Raw genomic sequence first — 19,955 nt, forward strand, 5'->3', positions numbered from 1 at the left:
AGTCCAGGGACAAGGGCCAGAAGGCAGAAGGGGACAGGAAAGCTGGTGATAGGGAACCCAAGGTTGAGTAAGGATAGTGTTGATGTGTTGTGAGGTCGTTAACCATTGTTATAGGGCAACATGTGTACTGTTAAATGAGGAACTATTTTGTTCTGTAAGGCTTCATCTAAAGTGAGAATAGCAACACAATTGTAAGAGCATAGTCGATGTTACTGAACTGTGCATGTAGAAATTTTTGAAATGGTGTATCTTTGGCTATGTATATTTTCACCAAAAAAAAAAAAGGTCGAGAAGGGAGAGTTGACATGTTGTGAGGTTGTTAACAAATGTCATAAAACAATATGTGTACTACTGTTTCATGAGAAACTATTTGTTCTGTAAACCTTCACCTGAAGTGCAATAAAAAAAAAAAAAAAAGAATTGCCCTCAGTTGCAAACCACCGATGTAGATTGTAATAGGTAATACCTTCCTCATTAGGTTGATTTGAGCGTTAAGTTGGTTAATATATGTAAAGTGCCTGGAATAGTGCCTGGCTCACAGTAAACACCCAGTGAATGTTGTGCAGAGTATTTTACATGCATAATCGCTCTTAAGCTTCAGAACCATCTTAAAGGCGTAGGTAGCAATATCATCCACTAACAGTTGAAGAAACTGAAACTGAAGCATTTATTTAGCCTTTCTTTTTACTGTTTTTCCTTTTAAAAATATTTTATGTATTAATATAAATATACATAATATTTAGAACCAGAATAGAATTTAAGATAAAAATTCAGAGGGCGAGAGCACAGAGGTGGAAGGGAAATGGGATTGAAGAGGAAGGAGCACATAGGAGGTTTGAGCAATAACTGATATTTTATTTTTTAAAAGAAGAAAGGTCAGAAACTGATGTGGCACATACAGTATTAAATTGGTAATGCTTGTGGATACATTAAAACTTACTGTTTTGTAAGTATGTCAAAAAAATACCAAGTTAGAAAATAAGAACTAAAATACCCATTTTCATATTTGATTACATTTTCTCTCAGCTAGTATTTATAAAACAATTTGGAAATTCAAAGCACTTGATCACAATATGCGTTTTGCATGTCATACCTTTTCGTGTTTTTAAAAATTTGTTTCTTATTTCTGGTATTGATAGAGTTAGTATTTATATCTAAGATGTGTTTTAACTTTGTGAAAAGCATCCCAGTTCCCCAATTGTTATTGAGTTGATTCTAACTCATGGTGACCCTGTGTGTGTCAGAGTAAAACTGTGCTCCAGAGGGTTTTCAATGGCTGATATTTCAGAAGTAGATCACCAGGACTTTCTTCTGAGGTGCCTCTGGATGATTTCTAACCTTGCAGTTAGCAACCGAGCATGTTAATTGTTTGCACCACCTAGGGACTTTGTGAAAAGCATAAAGAAGTATAAAGTATTTTTAAAATATTTTAAAGTAGTCTGTTAAAGAGAACAAATCATGTATTCTAAATTCAAAGGAAATACTTGATTAAGTGGCTTTGATAAATAATAAGTTCGTAGGACACATCACAAATTGCCCTAAAAGTAGTTATTCCTCTGTATGTATTAAAGTTATATGTTAATCTCTGGTGCTAATGATTAAAATCTCTTGTTTTCAAACATGCAACAATTATGACTACTAAGCTAAAAATGTTTCCAGAATATTTTCCTAATAAATGCCATGATGTAAAGTTTGGAATTTTAAGGTTAAATTATTGTATTTCTCCTTCTGACAAGTTATACTGACAGATTTGTAGTTTCCTGAAGTAACTGCATCTCTACAATTGGGAGAAATTAATGTTTATTTTAAAACTTAAGAATTCATATTTGCTAGACATATTTGATGCTCTTTATCTGTTTATAGATTACGCATAGGATAACATATTAAAGTTTTCACAGAATTTTCATACACATTATTTCCTTTGGTATTCCCAGCAACTTGTGAGGCAATTTATATATTGGCCACACTTTATAAAGAAGGAAATTGAAACTTAGGTGAAATGATACAAACGTAAGGTCACCTGACAAGTAAATGGTTTCTGAATTCTAGGTCCATATTTCATTAGAACTCATTGTCTCATTCATACGCTTAATGTTTTATTTCAGCATTTTTTGTGTTCTATGTGTTATATCATTATTTAAAAATAAAAACTCTGAGAAGCCCCAGAAATATTTATATGTGCCAAATATGCTAAATTAAAGCTAAAATACATAATGCATTTTGCTTTTAATATTATTTACTGGACTTTTAATAAAAATGAAATACTTGTGTCAAGCTTATTCCTACATTGTCTCCTCTATTTATACAGACATTGTTGTCTATTGGTATGTAACAAACCACCTCAGAACTTGGTGGCTTAGAACAGCCATTTTATTAAATCTCATTATTTTATGTGCTGAGAATCCAGGAAGGATTCTGAGTAATTTTTCTGTTCCACATCACATCTACTGGGATCACTTGGTTATAATCTGTTGCTAGCTGGTCTGGTCCCAAGGGTCCCAGATAGCTTAACTCCAGTGCTAGCTGGGTACCTTGGCAGGGCTGGCTGGAAGGCTGGGCTCACATGGACCCCTCTCCTTCCATGTAGTCTGAGGAACTCTCCATGTGGCACTTGGACTTTTTCCATGTCAGCTTAGAACTCTAGGAGTGAGTGTTTCAAGAGAAAGAAAGTGGAAGCTACCAGTTTCTTAAGTCCTGAGCGAGGAAACTGGCACAGTGTCATTTGTGCTGAATTCTGTTGGTCGTGCAGCCTCAGAAGCCCTTTCCCCTTAATTCAAGGGGAGGAACATAGACGTTTCAATGGGAGGAGCACCAGAGAATTTGTGGCCATCTTTCATCTACCACAGCTATCGAAAAGATACTGTCATAGGTGACAAAATACTACAATGGAAAATTATATCCCCGGCTTTATTACTCTTTAGTTAGTCCCTGGCTTTTACGCAAATAACCATGGGAACCTTGGGAGAACACGTTGCAGACTTCCAAATGAATTCACTGGTTAAGATAGTGTTGAAAATTCAGATTAATTCCAGTTTGACAGAAAATTATTTACTTCTTCATGGCTCACGCAATTAAACAGTTAAATAAGTCTTTTAAGATATTCTAGTACAACTTCAACCTGAAGCTGAGATACGCTACAAAAAGTATATAACATATGATATCTTGCCTATGTTTGAATTAGCTCTAATTGTCAGAAAGTATGTGTGTTTTATGTTGAGCTCAGTTCTGCCTGTTTATGACTTCTTTGGAATTGCACAAATTGTGCACTCCCTCTTCTATTTGACAGCTTTTTCGATATTTGAAGAGCCCTGTGTTGCACTCTTCTGTAATCCTTAATACAGCCACCTAGTTCCTTCAGTTCCTATTTCATATAGTTTCGTAACACTTGTTTGTCCTAGTCACTTATGTAGTTGACTAACAGTTTATGTTCTCTTCAGTTATACTCTGCCATTTCTAGCTTCATAATACTCATCTTGATGATTTTCTGCCTCTTCACATCTCTTTTCCTGTTCATTTCTTCTGTTCTCTTGAATAAAATACCATTTCTCAAGTCTTTTTCCTTTCCGAGGGAGAGCAGTTTGGCTTTATGGTACTCATAATTGTTAACCAACTTTGTCTTGAGGATAATGAAACAGAATTTACAAGTCCCAAGAGAAGGGATCTTCTATATGAGTGTTTCCTTATTCACAAATCAAGTAGCAGTAGTAGTCTGTGGCTGTCCTGTCAGTGTTTCTGCAAACTGGCTCACCTCCTTGCCAGGGATACTTCAGATTCATGTTTCATTCTTTATGGTTTCTACCCTCTTCCAATTTATGAGATTCATTCTTCTAGGAGTTCCCAATTAACTTGTCCTCTTATGATGAAATCTAGCCCTCTTCAGTAAGAACAAGTCTTCAAAAAAGCCTTTGCTAATAATATTACAGCATATTAGGTTTACAGAATCCTTTTTTTTTATACAGGCATCCTGGAAATGCTGTCTTTATAATTACTTTGGCATAAAATATAAAACATAGTGATTGGACAGAGAGATATTTTAATCATACTTAGTTTTTAAAATGAATTCCATTTCAAATTATGGAGAGTAGTAGTCATTTTCTTTGTGTAAACACAGTTACTCAAACATTTGTCTTATGTGAAATAATTAATAATGCTGCTGGTATTTCCATCAATGAATAGGTTTTAAAATAATTTACTGAGACTCTCAAACCAGAACATAGGAGAAAATAGTGCTTTTAATGACTTTATGAGAAGAAGAATAAAGTTGTTTTAAAACCTCTACGAGTCACAGACTAATATGCTAACTACTGATTTTTTATGTTTATTTTTTGTTAGGTGTGCTATCGAGTAGTAATGCAACTTTGTGGACTTTGGGGCCATCCGGTTTTAGCAGTGAGAGTCTTATTTGAAATGAAAACTGCTAACATAAAGCCAAATGCCATTACTTATGGTTATTATAATAAGGTGAGTAGGATGGAAATTAGGCAATATATGCTGCTTATTAGGAATGATTTCTTTTATACTTATTATTATTCATGATACTTCTCTTAAAGGAGATTTTGGAGCTATAATTCTTTATGTGTGTGTGTGTACATATTTTTTTTAAATCTCATATATTCCTAATAAACATTATTTGTACCTTTAGGTTGTTTTGGAGAGCTCATGGCCTAGCAGTACCCGCAGTGGTATTTTCTTATGGACGAAGGTACGGAATGTGGTGCGTGGCTTGGCACAATTTAGGCAGCCACTTAAAAGGACTGTGCAAAAGTCACAGTTCTCCTCAATATCAGGTAATATGTGTGATTGGAAAGATACTTTGTTGTTGAACCATAAGCTTTATAGGCATATGACCTTTTAATTATTTGAAGTAAAAAACTTAGATGAAATTTTGGTTGATAATGTCATATACAACTAAAGACAGAAATTTCCTTTGTCCAAAATACTTTTTGTCTTTTTCAGAGATTTAGAAAGTGTTCTGCAACTTTAAATGAACTGTGGGTCATTCATGCTTAGTTTCAGAGGTTATCAGTGCGTGCGTTACTGAACTGTTGTCCTTATCTTTAGCTCCCCAGAGTGGCACAGGTGGAAGTGATGGGGACACAGTGAGCCACGGTAGCGTGGATAGTTCTAATGATGCTAACAGTGGGGAGCACACGGTCTTCGTCAGAGATTTAATCAGGCTTGATTCCACTGATAATCACTCTAGCACAGGTACTAAAATCTGGATTTTACTAACCCTTCGCTTACTCTTATGTTAAGTCTCTTTCTTTTTTTTTTTAAGCTCTTCCTTTCTTAAGTTGTGCGATATAGATATTTAAAAAATACTGTATATTAGTAAGGGAAGAAGTTATACCTCTCAGCTCAGATCACTTCTCTTTATTTCCTGTAGTGTAAAATGAACTTTGGAGTGCTATTCACAAGGCTGTAATGTGATGCTTCCAAAACAGTCTACTTTGTATTTGTTCATCATTAATTTGTGGAAGTCCACAACATAATTCTTAGAGATTGTGAGCTAATGAACTTGAACATTAATGACACGACTAGTAAATCTTTTTTTTCACCAAATGGAAAATTATCTTAAAGCTATGAGATTATGAATATTAAGGAGGGAAGAAAAGAAATCATACGCCATGAGAAAAGATATTTGTTTGCATAGTTATTAATTTAAATTACACTTTAAAAAATCTGAGCAGCTATGGAAGCTGTTTTTTACATATGTAACTGTGGGTATAACCTGTTCTCTGAGGTCAGAAATAAGTGTAATTAAGCAGCACATTGGGCAGATACATGTGTGTCGCACATCCTTCTCGTGGTGTTTTTTTTTTTTTGTTGTTGTTGTTGTTAATATCTCAAGCTTTTCTTGAAAAATAATTCTGAGTCTAATTCCTGTGCATCTTCTGATGAACTTGTCTCAGTGACTGAAGTTTCCTTTTCTCTGCTCTTTGTTGCTCTGCTTTTTGCTCTGTGCTGTTTCTTGGTGCTGCATTTGTCCTTGGCTGTCATGGTGTGGGGTGCAGACAGACGTGTATGACGTGAAGCTGTGGATACACGTGTGCATTAATTCTACCCTTGAATGTTAACTACTTCAGGTAATTTCCCATTTTTTAGGTTAAATTTTGCTGACATGCAAGGGTGGGGGAGAGACCTTATGCTGTATTTTAAGTATTGTTACAAGTAGAAAACAATTTTAGTTTTCCTTCTTCAGATAAGTATAATCATATAGACTCTACCAGAAATATCCAACTAACATTTTGTGGTCAGTTTGCAAAGCATATGTGTTACTGCATTTGAAAATACATTATGCCTTGCTTTAATTCTTATTTTGAGTTTAGTTTATAGCATCAGTGTGTCAAGTAGTGTTATGGACGTGATAGAATTTATTGTTCTGTAAGGAGCTGTTAAGGTGGTTTTTGCTTTTTCTAACTGGTCCATGGAATTCTTGTGTGAAAAATTATCTTCCTAGCCCCCAGACACCCTTTTAGCTCAGTAATGAAGTCACTCCTGAGGTTTACCCTTCAGCCAAAGATTAGACAGGCCCATAAAACAAAACAAGACTAAACGGGCACACCAGCCCAGACTAAAGGGGAAAGGAAAGCTGACAATAGGGAACCCGAAGTCGAGAAGGGTGAGTGTTGACATGTCGTGGGGTTGGTAGACAGTGTCACAAGACAATATGTTTACTAATTGTTTAATGAGAAGCTAGTTCTGTAAACCTTCATCTAAAGTACACTAATAAAAAAAATAAAAATTATCTTCCCATAAGCATGTATAGATCGTTGAAAGTCAACATAAGACTGTAAGTTTCGATCATGTTTGCAAATTAACTTCAATGAGTAGCAATTTTTGTGTGACTTTCATTTTAAAGCTACCTTATTTTACAGATGAACTTTTACCTTCTGTATCTTTGCGTTAATATTTATAGGAGAATTGGATTTCATTTGTGAAAAACCAGGAAAATAATTTTTTGTTATGAAACCAGTTTACCAGGAATAATAATAAACAAAACTCTAGATTTTTAAGCTTGTCTCATTGTAGAAGCAGCATAGTCCTTTAATGGAAAAAATGACCTCCTAATCATTCTGAGAATTGGTAAAGACTCCAGTAGTTGGGGAAGAACCTTCAGATCCCTCTTTCATTTATTTCTTTTCAGCTGTACTTTAAATGACTGAAGCCCAGATACTGAATTTACAGTGATTATGTTTCTATGTAGGGTTTCTGGTGGTGCCATTGGATACTTTGAGAGACTTCCAGCCCAGATACTCGAGTTGCTCTTTTCGTTAAGGATTGTTTCTTAGAATCTTTCCAGTTAGTACCTGATACTGAGTCACTTAGCTGCTAGGGACATATCTAGGTTTAATCAATTTACCTAGTTCCCAGTCCTTTGTGCATTTCATGGCACCATATTGCTTTACTAGACTTCCTGAGGAGCCAATAAAAATGAAGTTATTCTAAAGAGGAGTATTTAAAGAAGTTTAGTTCTTTCGTTATATGGTAAACCCAAAGTTTGAGTAGCAGTGAAGTAGGTGGTAGAAGTTGGAAGGTGTACCGCATATTTTATGTGTCTTTCATTGACATCCTGTATACTGATTCTCTAGTAACTGGTCTTACTTTCAACTTTAAATTATAGAACTTTAAAGCCAGAATAGATGTTTTAAAAACTTTAGCTTGAAATAATTTAAAACTTACAGAGTTGCAAGAATAGTACATAGAATTCACAGATACCCTTTATCCAGATTCACTCATTTTTAGTTTATTTGCTTTACTGTTTTCTTTCTATATACATACATTATTGTTTCTAAATCATTTGAGAGCAGGTTGCATACTTCATGCCCTTTTTTAACTCTTAATACTTCCGTAATATTTTCTCTTATGTAACCACAGTATAGTTATTAAACTCAGGAAAACATTGATACTCTATAGTCCATATTCCCATTCTGTCAATTTTCCTAATGTCCTTTGTAGTACTTTACATCCCTTTCTTTAGTCACCTTTAACCTGGCACAGTTCTCCAGCCTTTCTTTGTCTTTTATGACCTAGAGCTTTTTGAATAATTCAGTTTTTTGTAGACTGTTCCTCAGTTTGAGGTTGTCAGGTGTTTTCTTGTGATTAGGTTATGTATCCGTGGTTATACTGCATAATGATGTTGTCTCCTTCATCCCGGAGGCACGTAATGTCTGTCTCCCCCTCATTTGTGTTACCAATTTTGAGCACCAGGTCATAGTGTTATCTGGTTTCTCTGTGTATAATTACTGTTCCCCCCCTTTGCAGATAATAAGCAATCTGTGAGGAGACCCTCTCAGACCATGCAAGATTCTCCTCTTTCTCATCACAGTTTATCTTTTAAACGTAGCATCCACTGATGATTCCTGCCTGACCTAATCTTTACTAAGATAGTTGCAAAAGTGATGATTTTGCCAACTCTATCACTCCCTCTAGTTTATAAGATAGCATTCTATTGTATGGAAAAAATTCCCTCTTTTTTTTTTTCTATTTATTATCAACATGGACTCATAGGTTTCTGTTTTATTATGTGGATTATTATCCATTACTGCCCTTTCTGTATTTGATCCTCTAATTATTGCAATGTTGGCCAGCAAGAGCTCATTTAAGCAGGTTCCTATGTCCTTTATACATGCCGTCATTATGTTTTGAGCACTCCTTTGTGGCACGACAAAATGATCCTGACTCATCTTGTACCTTCCTTGCCTGAGCTCTGGAATGAGTCATTTCTTCAAGGGTTGCGGCTTCCTTTAAGTGGGGAACAGATTTTAGAAAACAAAATCTGGACTCTAGATATGCTTACAGCTACCAGGATGTTATTACTTTTAGACTCTTTCAGCAGATGGAGCTAGAAAATATGTCTGTGTATTTGAGAAATACTTCTAATTCCAATCCAGCCCCTACAAGATTCTTTGCCTTTCCTCATTCCGTTTTGTAAAATCTCTCTTATTCTGCAGTAAATTGACTCTCAGCTACATCATCACATTTACTCATTTGCACAGTCCTACAGTACTCATAAAATAGGTTCAGAATTGCTATACCTACTTCCCTGTGAGAAAAAAAACTACTAAAGAGTTCAGGATTTGATTATATACCCCTATGCTTAAGGTGTATACTCAATACTGTGTTCAAAAGTTACTTGAATTCTCCTCTCACCAGTCCTTTCAGTATGGTTATGTTATTCATACGAGATAGAGTTGGCTTCATTTGTTTCAATTTTAGCCCCCCATATTTGTTGACTGTTTTGATATGTAGAAATTAATACATTTCCCAAAGTGAAAGTAATACAAATAGCCTTGCGTAGAGAAGTTTCCTTCTTCTCTTATCCTTTGCACCCTATTCTTCCCCACTTCTTGTAGGTAACTAATTTTATTGTTTTCTGGTTTATAATTCCTTCATTTGTTTTTGCTAAAGTAAGCAAATACGTGTGCTTTATTTTCATACACAAAAAGTAGCATGTTATAGACACTCTCCCAAAGAGACTTTTCAAAATATCTTGTCTAAATATCTTCATTTATGGATAAGGAAATTGAGATTTATGCTTCCAAATATGTAATGGTCTTTAGTCTTTGATGTTTTTATTTCTGCTGTTCTTTGCTTCTTGTCACTGTCTAAAAATGCTGTGTGTGCTTTGTGGGCTTTCTTGTCTCCCTTTTCTCCAAGTTTAATTGTGGTGTAGATCAGTGGAATTTCCTCTTGATATTTTTTAGGTAGATTGTAAGTGTATGAAAACATTTATATGTAAGCCTGCATTCTTTTTAACAGGTGGTCAGTCTGACCAAGGCTATGGATCTAAGGATGAACTTATAAAGGATGATGCAGAAATTCATGTGCCTGAAGAACAAGTAGCAAGAGAATTGACCACTGGAACAAAAATGCAAACAGAAGGTTAAGTACTAATGTTTACTAGTTATACTTAGAAAAATACCTGTGTTAATTAGAAGCTTATCTTATTTGATCATTTTGGTGATAACTTTAAGAAATACAAGGTCTGGCTTATAAGATACTACATACTATTTTATAAGGCAGTCTTTAATAGTCTCTGAATTTTTAAATTGAAGGGACTCTCAGAGACTGCATTTTGCAGGAAACTGCAGCCGAGTTGAGGTATTTATTTGGTAGAGTTACATAGTTAATTTGTGACAGAATGAGGACTAAACTTTGAGTTATCAAACTGGTATTCCAAACCAAAAAACCCCAAGCAGATAACCATCGAGTCAATTCTAACTTATAGCTACCGTATAGGACAGAGTAGAACTGCCCCATAGGGTTTCCAAGGCTGTAACTTTTACAAAAGCAGACTGCCACATCTTTCTCCCGTGGAGCAGCTGGTGAGTTCGAACCACTGACCTTTCCGTTAGCAGCTGAGCACTTAACCATTGTGCTATCAGGGCTCCTTACTCATATTCCAGTGCCCTTTTTACTTTAAAATGCTCTTTCACTAGAAGTTACTCAGATATCTCAGTGGATCTTTTTCATTGGTAGGTTAAACAAAGTCTGTGTGGTTTTCCTGGTTTCACAGGACTCCTTGAAGTCGCTTTGCAGTAATCATCTTAGGGAAATACAGAGGAATATTTTGGCCTCATGGTAATAAGCTCTCCTTCCTATTCTCTTACACAAAAGTGCACTTTCTTTGATGATATCACTTATTTTATGCTCCAGAGTTGTGTAGAAACAATCCTCTCTCCTAGTTGCCAAGTAATGAGGAGTGTAACTGAAGGCCAAACCTTAAGTCAGGATGATTGGATACTAAAATAAAGCATTTATTTCAGTCAGTATTTGTATCATTTTATGGCGTAAGGTAAATCAGACGCAGTAAAGCAATAATAAAATAGTTGTGTATTCACCCACTCCCTCCCCAGCTTGGAGAAAAAGTATATAAAAATCTTTATGGTTTCTGTTCAGTATTGGCAAAAGCAGGAATGTAACATCTAAATATTTTATTCCAGAGGTATGTGATATCTCTGCTTTTGTGACAAAACAGTCACAACCTAGTCCAGAGCCACAGGGTCCTGCCGAATCTCCTGCGTGGGGCAGCAGTATCGTGAAAGTTCCATCTAGCATATTTGATATCAACAGCAGGAAAAGTAGCACTGGTGAGTCTCTGCATATTGGTTGTTAAATATTCTTCTACAAATATATATGTGTCTTTATTTAATGGTTGTGGACATGCAAAGGAACAGAATTAAGTTTAAATCCTCGAAATGGGCTAAAGAGGAAGTTAAAGTTGTTATCTAAAAGTATGTAATTTTTTAAAAAGTGGAGATATGTAGGGTATTTAGTTATTTGTTTTTATCCCTGTTTTCAGTTTAGTCCCTCTTTCTCATTGTAGATAATTAGGAGGATTGTAGGGCCTCCTATACTCATCCAGAACAGACAGGTAGTGATGTGATCAAATCTCAGAAAGGCTATATGAGTGACAGGATAGTTCCTATCACTGAAGGGGAATATTCACATCATTTCTACTCTATACAAATGTAGCAGTGAGTCTTTAGTTTTGGCCCAGTCGTTATAGGTACCTGAGCCACTTCTCATCTGTGATTAAGTATTTGTAATTAATAACTCTGTTATGTGTGACTCCTTTTAAGATTGGGTATTTTTACTTTTGATTATGTTGTGTGTTTGTCGAATCCCCTTAAGACATACATCTATGTATATGATTTTAAAGGACAGTGAAATTGGCGTATCTCTTTTGCCCTTTTAGTGGTAGCTACAATTCACTTCTCCAAAGTCACCTGTCTTATCTGTAAATGTAGCTATTGTATGACTTTATAGAAATGAATTTGTTCAACTTTTTAAATCAATGTAAAAATGCTCCTTATTCCTAAAGTTTTTTCTTTTTGTATTTACTTGATACGGAGTTGAGTTTATTCTGTTTTTTGGGTGGTGCTCAAGAGGTGGGACTAAAGGTTTTTTGGGAGGAGAGTTGATATATATGTTCTAGACCCCATTTTCCTGAGCTGTTAGGAAAAAAAAGAGGGCAGAGTTTTATTCATCAAAGTTTTAAAATCTTCTGAGACTATTAAACTTGAGATGGTCTGAGTACTGGTGTGTTTCCTTCCCTTCTTAGTGATCTGGTTTCCATATTTTATTTTGATCTAGAAAGATCTGTTCTATTAAGAAAGGATGGAGTAGTAATGGAGCTTTTGCCAGTATACCAAGCCATCAGATTCTTTATAAGATTGAACAAAATGTGCCACGAAATTCCTGGAAATACTGTGAGATCCAGTAATATTTGCAAAGATCTGTTTCTCAAATTTTGATAAAAGTGTTCAAAACCAAAAACGAAACCCATTGCCATCGAGTTGATTCCAACTCATAGCGACCCTGTATGACGTAGTGGAACTCCCCCATAGGGTTTCCAAGGAGCAGCTGATGGATTCAGACTGCCAACTTTTTGGTTAACAGCCTGAGCTCTTAACCACTGTGCCACCAGGGTGTTCAAAGCAGGTACAAATTTTGGAGTTGAAAATAGACTAGTAACCCCTGCCCCCCCCCAAAAAAAAAGTGTTAAAATATCTCTAAATACATATTATTAGTTCTATTTAATTGGTATAATTATTAGTTGTCACTAGTGTGGAAGATTAAAAAGAACCTTGAAATCAATTTGGACAATTAAAGATCTTAATGAAGTGTGGCTTTTCCCCCAAAGCTCCAAGATTATTGTGCTTTTAAAAAATAAACGATAACCCTAAACAGGAATGGATAGTCTTAAGTTTGAATAATGATTCAAATCGGAAGTAGCTTTTGGTCTTGGAGTGAAAAATTGCATGGTAGCAAAGAGTAAAAGAGTGCTTGCTTCCCCCAAAGCTGAGGGAGGTTCCTACAGTCACTGGCATATTTTGTGCCACTTAATCAAATAAAACTATGACTTCTGTGAGGGCTGGGATCCTGTCTGCTTTATTCGCCATTGTATTCCTAGCACCTCATGCAGTGGGTGTTAGTAGGCATTCAGATATTTGCTGAAGGAATGAATATATCGTTTTTTTAACTACTCAGATTTTGTCAGCCATCTTGGAATTTGCCACTTCTAGCCGCTCTATTCTGGATTCTTACTTTGGGATAGTTCTTTTACTTTGAAACAGCAAGGTTTGGTTATAGCAAATATATAATTCCTTCATGATTATACCTATCAGAAGAACAATCATTTTTATAAAAGTTACATTAGAAAATAGGGACTAATTTTTACTATTGTACTTTATTCTTTTTTAGGTAGTACATCGAATGTGCTATTTTCTACTCAAGATCCAGTTGAAGATGCAGAGTTTGGTGAAGTTACTGATCTTAAGAAGAATAGTGATACAGGAGAAAAAAGACAAAAGCATTTTCCAGCAAGGAGTTGTAGTTTTAGTTCTGAAAGTCGAGCAGGAATGTTGCTTAAGAAGAGCAGCTTGGATTTGAATTCAAGTGAAATGGCCATCATGATGGGAGCAGATGCCAAGATTCTGACAGCAGCATTAGCATGTCCTACGACTTCTCCACTTCATATCTCAAAAACCCAGAGCTTTGAGAGTATTAGCTGTCATCTAGCTGATACTAGGACTCGTGTGTCTGAAAGCACTTGGGAGTCAGAGCACAGATCATCTCCGGTGTTAGAGATGCTTGAGGAGAACCAAGAGCTCCTAGAGCCTGTAGTTGATGATAATGGAACTAAAACTACCATGACAAAGGATGAATGTGACAGTCTGCAGAAGGATAGTAGTAGTAATCAGTGCAGAGACTTGAAAGCAGAACCCAAAGATCCAGTAAATAAGAGAAATAGCTTCTACGGTATTGCTAAAGCTGTTGAAAGAGAAGATGTTGAAACTGGGCTGGATCCTTTGTCTCTTTTAGCCACTGAATGTACAGGAGAAAAAACTCCTGATTCTGAAGATAAAATGTTTCCGCCAATTATTGCACGTAATCTAGCTGATGAAATAGAAAGCTATATGAACCTAAAAAGTCCCCTGGGTAACAAGTCTTCTAGTATGGAATTACATGGAGAGGGTATCAAGGAATCTGCCACTACCACTGCATTTATTCACCCTTTAGAGAGAAGGCAAAGCCTACCTTTAGATCATGGCCCACCAGCACAGGAAGACCCTGAAAGTGAAAAGAGCTCTCCTGCAGTGTCCAGGTCTAATACTTTTACTGGGCGTTTCAAACAGCAAACTCCTTTTCAGTCCTATAAAGAACGTCCAGCTTCTTTATCAACACTGGTGCGTTCCTCACCACATGGCTCATTGAGTTCTGTAGTAAATTCTTTATCAGGGCTAAAGCTGGATAATATACTGTCAGGGCCCAAGATCGATGTCCTGAAATCTGGTATGAAACAAGCAGTGACAGTAGCCAATAAAATGTGGGTAGCCGTAGCATCTGCCTACAGCTATTCAGATGATGAGGTAAGAAAGTTTTATGTGTGTAGTCTGTCTGATAATTGAAATATTTACAGTTTCTATTTTTTTAAATACATTATTATTTAGAGATCTCTTGTAAGTTTGGTTTTCAGATTTTAAAACTTTATGTATATTCTCTTTCTTTTGAAATGACTTGAATATACATGTAAGGAAATTAATAATGTAAGAATATTAAGACCACTGCCGTCAAGTTGATACCAACTCGTAGTGACCATATAGGATGAGTAGAACTGCCTCATAGGATCTCCAGTGCTGTAATCTTTGTGGAAGCAAACTGTCACATCTTTCTCCCGCGGAGCAGCTGCTAGGTCCAAACTGCTGACCTGTCAGTTAGCAGCTGAGCGCTTAACCACTGTGCCACCAGAACTCCTTTATATAATTCCATTATCAGTTGAAATTAAATCATTAAGTTTATTTCTTTGAAAACACTAACAATTAGTGTTTGGATCAAATATTAATGCCATGTTAATGATGAAGTGAACCCATCACTTTCTGGGTACTTTTAGAGTCTTTAGAGATGTGTGTGTAGTGTATAAGAAGTCCTGGTCCTTAAAACCAAACAATAATTTAGCTTAACTAGTAAAGAACGCTTGCCTTAAGCATTGTGCTCTTTTAAGGTCGGTCTATATGGATCAAATTGACGACAACAATTCGGAAGATTAGATAAGAAACTTATGGGGCAATGAGTTTATGTTAATAGGGAGGAACAGCTCGAAAGAGGGTGAGAATGGCTGCACAACTCGAAGAATGTAATCAGTGTCACTGAATTCTACATGTGGAAACTGTTGAATTAGCATATGTTCTGCTTTGTATATGCTCCACAACAACAACTAAAATAAAATAAATTATTTTAAAAAATCATTGTAAAGAGAGTTAATCATCAGGTTTTTTTATGAAAATAGAGGGAGGAAAATTTGCTTTTTAAAAAATTTTTGCTGAAAAAGATTTAATTGAAATTTCACCTTTATGTTCAGAAAATTATATACTACTTGTATACTTCAGTAGAGAAGACGTATCTATAAATGTTTACTACTGTTATAATACTATGTTCTACGTGCTGTCATATATTATCTGTTTTGAAATGTGAATATATATACATATATGTTTAATTTTCATAGCAACCCCCTGAGGTGGGTACTGTTGTTATCCCTGTTTTATAAATGAGGTATTGGAGATGCAGAGAGGTTAACTTCTCAAGGTCACACAACCAGTGAGTGACAGAACTAGGATCTGAAGTTAGGAAGATTGATTTCAGAGTCCATGCTGTTAACCACTATCATAGCAAAGAATGGAGCAGTATCTCAGAAGAGGTTCAGATATGAGGCCGTCCTGAAAAAACAAATCAGGTGATATTTAAGCTTGGTTTTGAAGGACAAAAACGTTCGTCAAGGTGATGAGGTGGCAGAACGGTGTATCTGAGAGAGAGAAGAATATGAAAAACATGGAAGCTTAAAACAGCATGAATTTGCAAGATAATCAGTTTCATATTGCTATATCTCTAAATCGGAAGTGGAGACCTAGAAGCAGAAATTGGAGAGAAAAGACTCATATACCATTTGAAGGAAAACTTTATTCTCTGGACAAAATATTAATTAGAAGTGTAATATTGAATATCAATATGACAACAAACTGCATTGTATATTGAAAAAGCTTACGAAGTCAGGGAACAACAAAACAAGCTAGATTCCAAAGTGTTTTAACCTAGCATTACAATAAAAAGCAACAGAATGAGCCATTTGATTTTTGAAATTCAAATAATGTAGAAGATTTAATGATACTAAAATAAATTACTTGAAAGAATTATGTTAAGAAAACTATGCCTAGTATGGTCCTGTTTTGTAAAAATGCACTATATGATAATTAATGAATATTTTAAAAACACTGAAAGGATATACTTAAAGATTTTGATTATACTGTCTGGGTGTTGGTATTATAACTGTTTTTAATTTCCTGTCTTGCCTCTCTGTATTTAAAGTGTGTTTTATTATTTAACATGGTTTTGTAACAAGGAAGACACAAGTCTTTCTTTAAAGCAAAAACCAAAGAAAAAGGAAACTCTGCTAATGGAAATGTTTACTATCTAGACCAAAGTTCCAGCAATCACTATAGTAGTCAAAAACTACAGTGTTTAGAACTTTATTCATGTTTTATTCCTCTAATACTGACGGTTATTATTCTGAACAGTCATATTCCCAGCTGAAATTATCACAACAACCTTATTTGAAAAGACTCATCCATATTTTTCAGGTGAAATGATTAAAAGTTAGAGAATCAGAATATTTCTCCAAGGTCGTATACCTAGTAAGTGATGGAGAGCCGAGATCAAAATCTGGCTGGCTGACTCTAAAGCCCCTTTTCTACTTGTATTGGGATCCCTGATTCCTCTGAAGACAGTGAGCTCTGAGAGTTCCTTTTTCTTATGATAGTAATATTGAGAGACATCCCACACCCCAAATATACACCAGGGGCACAGCAAAATCTTTTGGCATTAAGCCATTGCTTGAATGCATGCTTGAGTGTAGAAGGTAAATTCCCAGTATTAGTGAGAAGAGTTCATGGTTTTGAGAAATATGAGGACAATGATTTGAGAAGGTATTATTTATGTATGTGGAGTTTTATTCTTTTCAATTAAAGGAGGAAACTAACAGAGATTACAGCTTCCCAGCTGGCCTAGAAGACCATATTTTGGGAGAGAATGTATCGCCTAACATAAGTGTCTCAGGGTTGGTCTCCAGTGAACTTACCCAGAGCAACACAAGCCTTGGCAGTAGCAGCAGCAGTGGAGATGTAGGAAAACTGCATTACTCAATAGGTATGGAGAAAGAGGTTTTTTTCTTCCTTTAATCCTTGTTTATTTGTTTTAATTTAGATACCCGTACCCCCCATATAATAAATCCCATTTGTTGAGATGTTTGATAGATTTTTAATCATTTTATATGATCTACAGGTACTAAAGTCTTACTCACCGTTTTTGTCTTTAGTTGTGTATATTTGTGGATTATAACATTAGTTCTCAAACTCTTATATGCATCAGAATCAGCTGGGAAGTTTGTTTAAAAATACATACAGATGTCTAAGCCCTTGGCTAGGAATTGTGAGACTGTATTGTGTATTTTTAACAAGCTCTTTGGGTGAATCAGATGTATATCAGTGTTTAAGAAGCCTGGACTTATCATTGAAATTTCTTAGCTCTCAGTTCCTCTATTGTATTTAAAAAAAAAAAAAATTAATTCTTTAATTTCAAACAGTTGAAAAGTTGAAAGAATCATATAATTTAAACAAGCGTATATCCTCTACCTATATTTAGTTAACTTTTGTTAACTTTCTCTCTCTATATATATACACATGTATTTTTATATTGAGCCATTTGAAAATAAATTGCAGATGCCATGACACTTCCCTCCTAAATACTATAGTATGCATTTCCTAATAATAAAGACATTTCTCCTACATAGTATGTTATGATTTTTAATGCTTACTTTTTTCTAGGTGAAGTTCAGTATACAAGAGGCATAAAAGGGCAGGACTTTGAAAAATCAGAACATGGTTCTTCTCAAAATACTAGCATGTCTAGCATCTATCAGAATTGTGCAATGGAGGTAAAAATTTTGTATTCTTCCCGTAATAAAATCAGTGTGAGCATATTATATTTTTGTTTCAGGATGGTGTTTAATAGAATTCCATGACACCCTTGTGGACAGAAGAATAAAATAAATAATTTTTTCAAATTTGCTTGATATCTTATGTAAGCAAGGCAATAAACTGGTAATTTTTGCCTATAAAGTAATAGAACTGCTAATGCCATATTTGATCAGTAGAATAAATAAAACTCTATGCTTATCTCAGGAAAACGGCCTGTTAGGGTAGATTGTCACCGTTGTTTTTGTTAGTTGGCGTCGAGTCAATTTTGACTCATGTCAACTCCGTGTATGCAGAGTAGAACTACTCAGTAGGGTTTTTAAGGTTGTGATCTTTCAGAAGTGGATCACCAGGCCAGTCTTCCGAGGCACCTCTGGGTGGCTTCTAACCAGCAGCACCTTTTGGCTAGTAGTCAAGTGCTTAAACCATTTGCGCCACCCAGGGATCCTAAGTTTCACCACAGATGTTCTCAGTGTCTGCATTTTTCTCTTCTTAGGTCTTGATGTCAAGTTGTTCACAGTGTAGAGCTTGTGGAGCCTTAGTTTATGATGAAGAAATTATGGCTGGATGGACTGCCGATGATTCAAATTTGAATACAACCTGCCCTTTCTGTAAAAGCAACTTCTTGCCTCTTCTCAACATAGAATTTAAAGACTTGAGGAGCTCTGCGAGGTTAGTATTGTAAAGTCTCCCTTAACTACTTAAGATGTAAGTGCCCCCCCGAAAGGCATGACTCCTGGGAGAGGAGTGAAATATTCATGGTATGCTCCAGGTGTGCCTTTCCTTCCTCTTCTTCGCCTTCAGTATTTGAGTAGAAAATACCAGTAATTTAGAAGACTGCTTTGCATTTTGATTAAATTTTATCAGTAGTAGTTAATTTTTGGAACGAAACTTTATCTTTAGATAATTCAAAACTCTAATGTTAGACATTATTTTAAACCTTCCTTCTGCCTCAATAACTTATTTTGCCCACTAGAAACATAAAAGAGGGGGAGGGGGCTTCAACTCTTCTCCTAACATTTTGCCACTTTCTGGTAATGCTCCATACAGTCTGTGAAATTATAAAATTCTAGGTGATCAAAAGGAGACTAGCTGACCTATATATAAGGTAAATAACCAGTCATTAAATAATTGAGACTTTCTTAGCTATATGCTGACCTAAGTAAGTATTCTTGATATTTTATTTTATGGAGCAAATGAACTTTATACTATTGTCTGCCTTTAGCTGCTTTTTTAACCTCCGATCATAGAGGTGTTTCCTCTCTATTTTTCCTTTTAGCCTCAGGTGTGGAACTGAGTCGAATCTGTTCTCAATTCCTGACGCACTATCATCACTGGTCTCTACAAAAGCCCTGTTTTATTCCCCGAGCCCCCATTCTGTTACCCAGCAAAGACACCAACTCTGGTGTGCATGATATCCCCTTGATTATCTGTGCTTATAAAGTATGTAGGGTTGTTTTGCATGATTACATATTTTTGATTTACATAATTAGAATTATGCTGAAAATTTCGATTTCTTATTTTTTATTACTAAGTTTAAAATCTATCTGAGCTGCTACATGTACATCTAGTTTATTCCTTTTCTCCTCCAGGAAGTTTGTACCTCTTTTTACTTTCCTATTATCTTAATTTTGGTACTTTGGTTGCTTCCAGTTCTCTGTTAATAAAAACATCACTGCAGTGAACGTCCTCATGCATGTCCCCTTCTAGATTTGTGCTGTAGTTTCTCCCAGAAGAATATTCTTAGGAGTGAGATTATTGGGTTGTTTCCATTATGTGCTTCTACTAAATACTAGAAGTTTGCTTTCCAGATGGCTACCCCCCCACCAGTAGTGACCAAGAATTCTCATTTCTGTACATCCTTATTAACATTTTGAATACCACTTTTCTGATTTTTGCATTATAATAAGTATAAAGTGTTAT

At 35.5% G+C, this 19,955-nt stretch overlaps 1 protein-coding gene across 2 annotated transcripts in view; it reads left to right on the top strand.

Moving 5' to 3' along the window:
- The window catches only part of DENND4C (DENN domain containing 4C), a 110,315-nt gene that overhangs the window by 72,865 nt on the left and 17,495 nt on the right, over nt 1-19,955 (top strand). For both annotated transcript variants that reach the window (XM_023728637.1, XM_023728638.1), the window contains 9 exons: nt 4,333-4,461; nt 4,643-4,787; nt 5,062-5,208; nt 9,763-9,885; nt 10,947-11,093; nt 13,210-14,378; nt 17,028-17,205; nt 17,883-17,992; nt 18,529-18,704. In XM_023728637.1, the coding sequence (XP_023584405.1) occupies nt 4,333-4,461; nt 4,643-4,787; nt 5,062-5,208; nt 9,763-9,885; nt 10,947-11,093; nt 13,210-14,378; nt 17,028-17,205; nt 17,883-17,992; nt 18,529-18,704 (2,324 nt within the window). The remainder of the gene's footprint in view (nt 1-4,332; nt 4,462-4,642; nt 4,788-5,061; nt 5,209-9,762; nt 9,886-10,946; nt 11,094-13,209; nt 14,379-17,027; nt 17,206-17,882; nt 17,993-18,528; nt 18,705-19,955) is intronic.

Source organism: Trichechus manatus, unplaced genomic scaffold (assembly GCF_000243295.1).
Source record: "Trichechus manatus latirostris isolate Lorelei unplaced genomic scaffold, TriManLat1.0 scaffold00025, whole genome shotgun sequence".
NCBI lineage: Eukaryota > Metazoa > Chordata > Mammalia > Sirenia > Trichechidae > Trichechus > Trichechus manatus.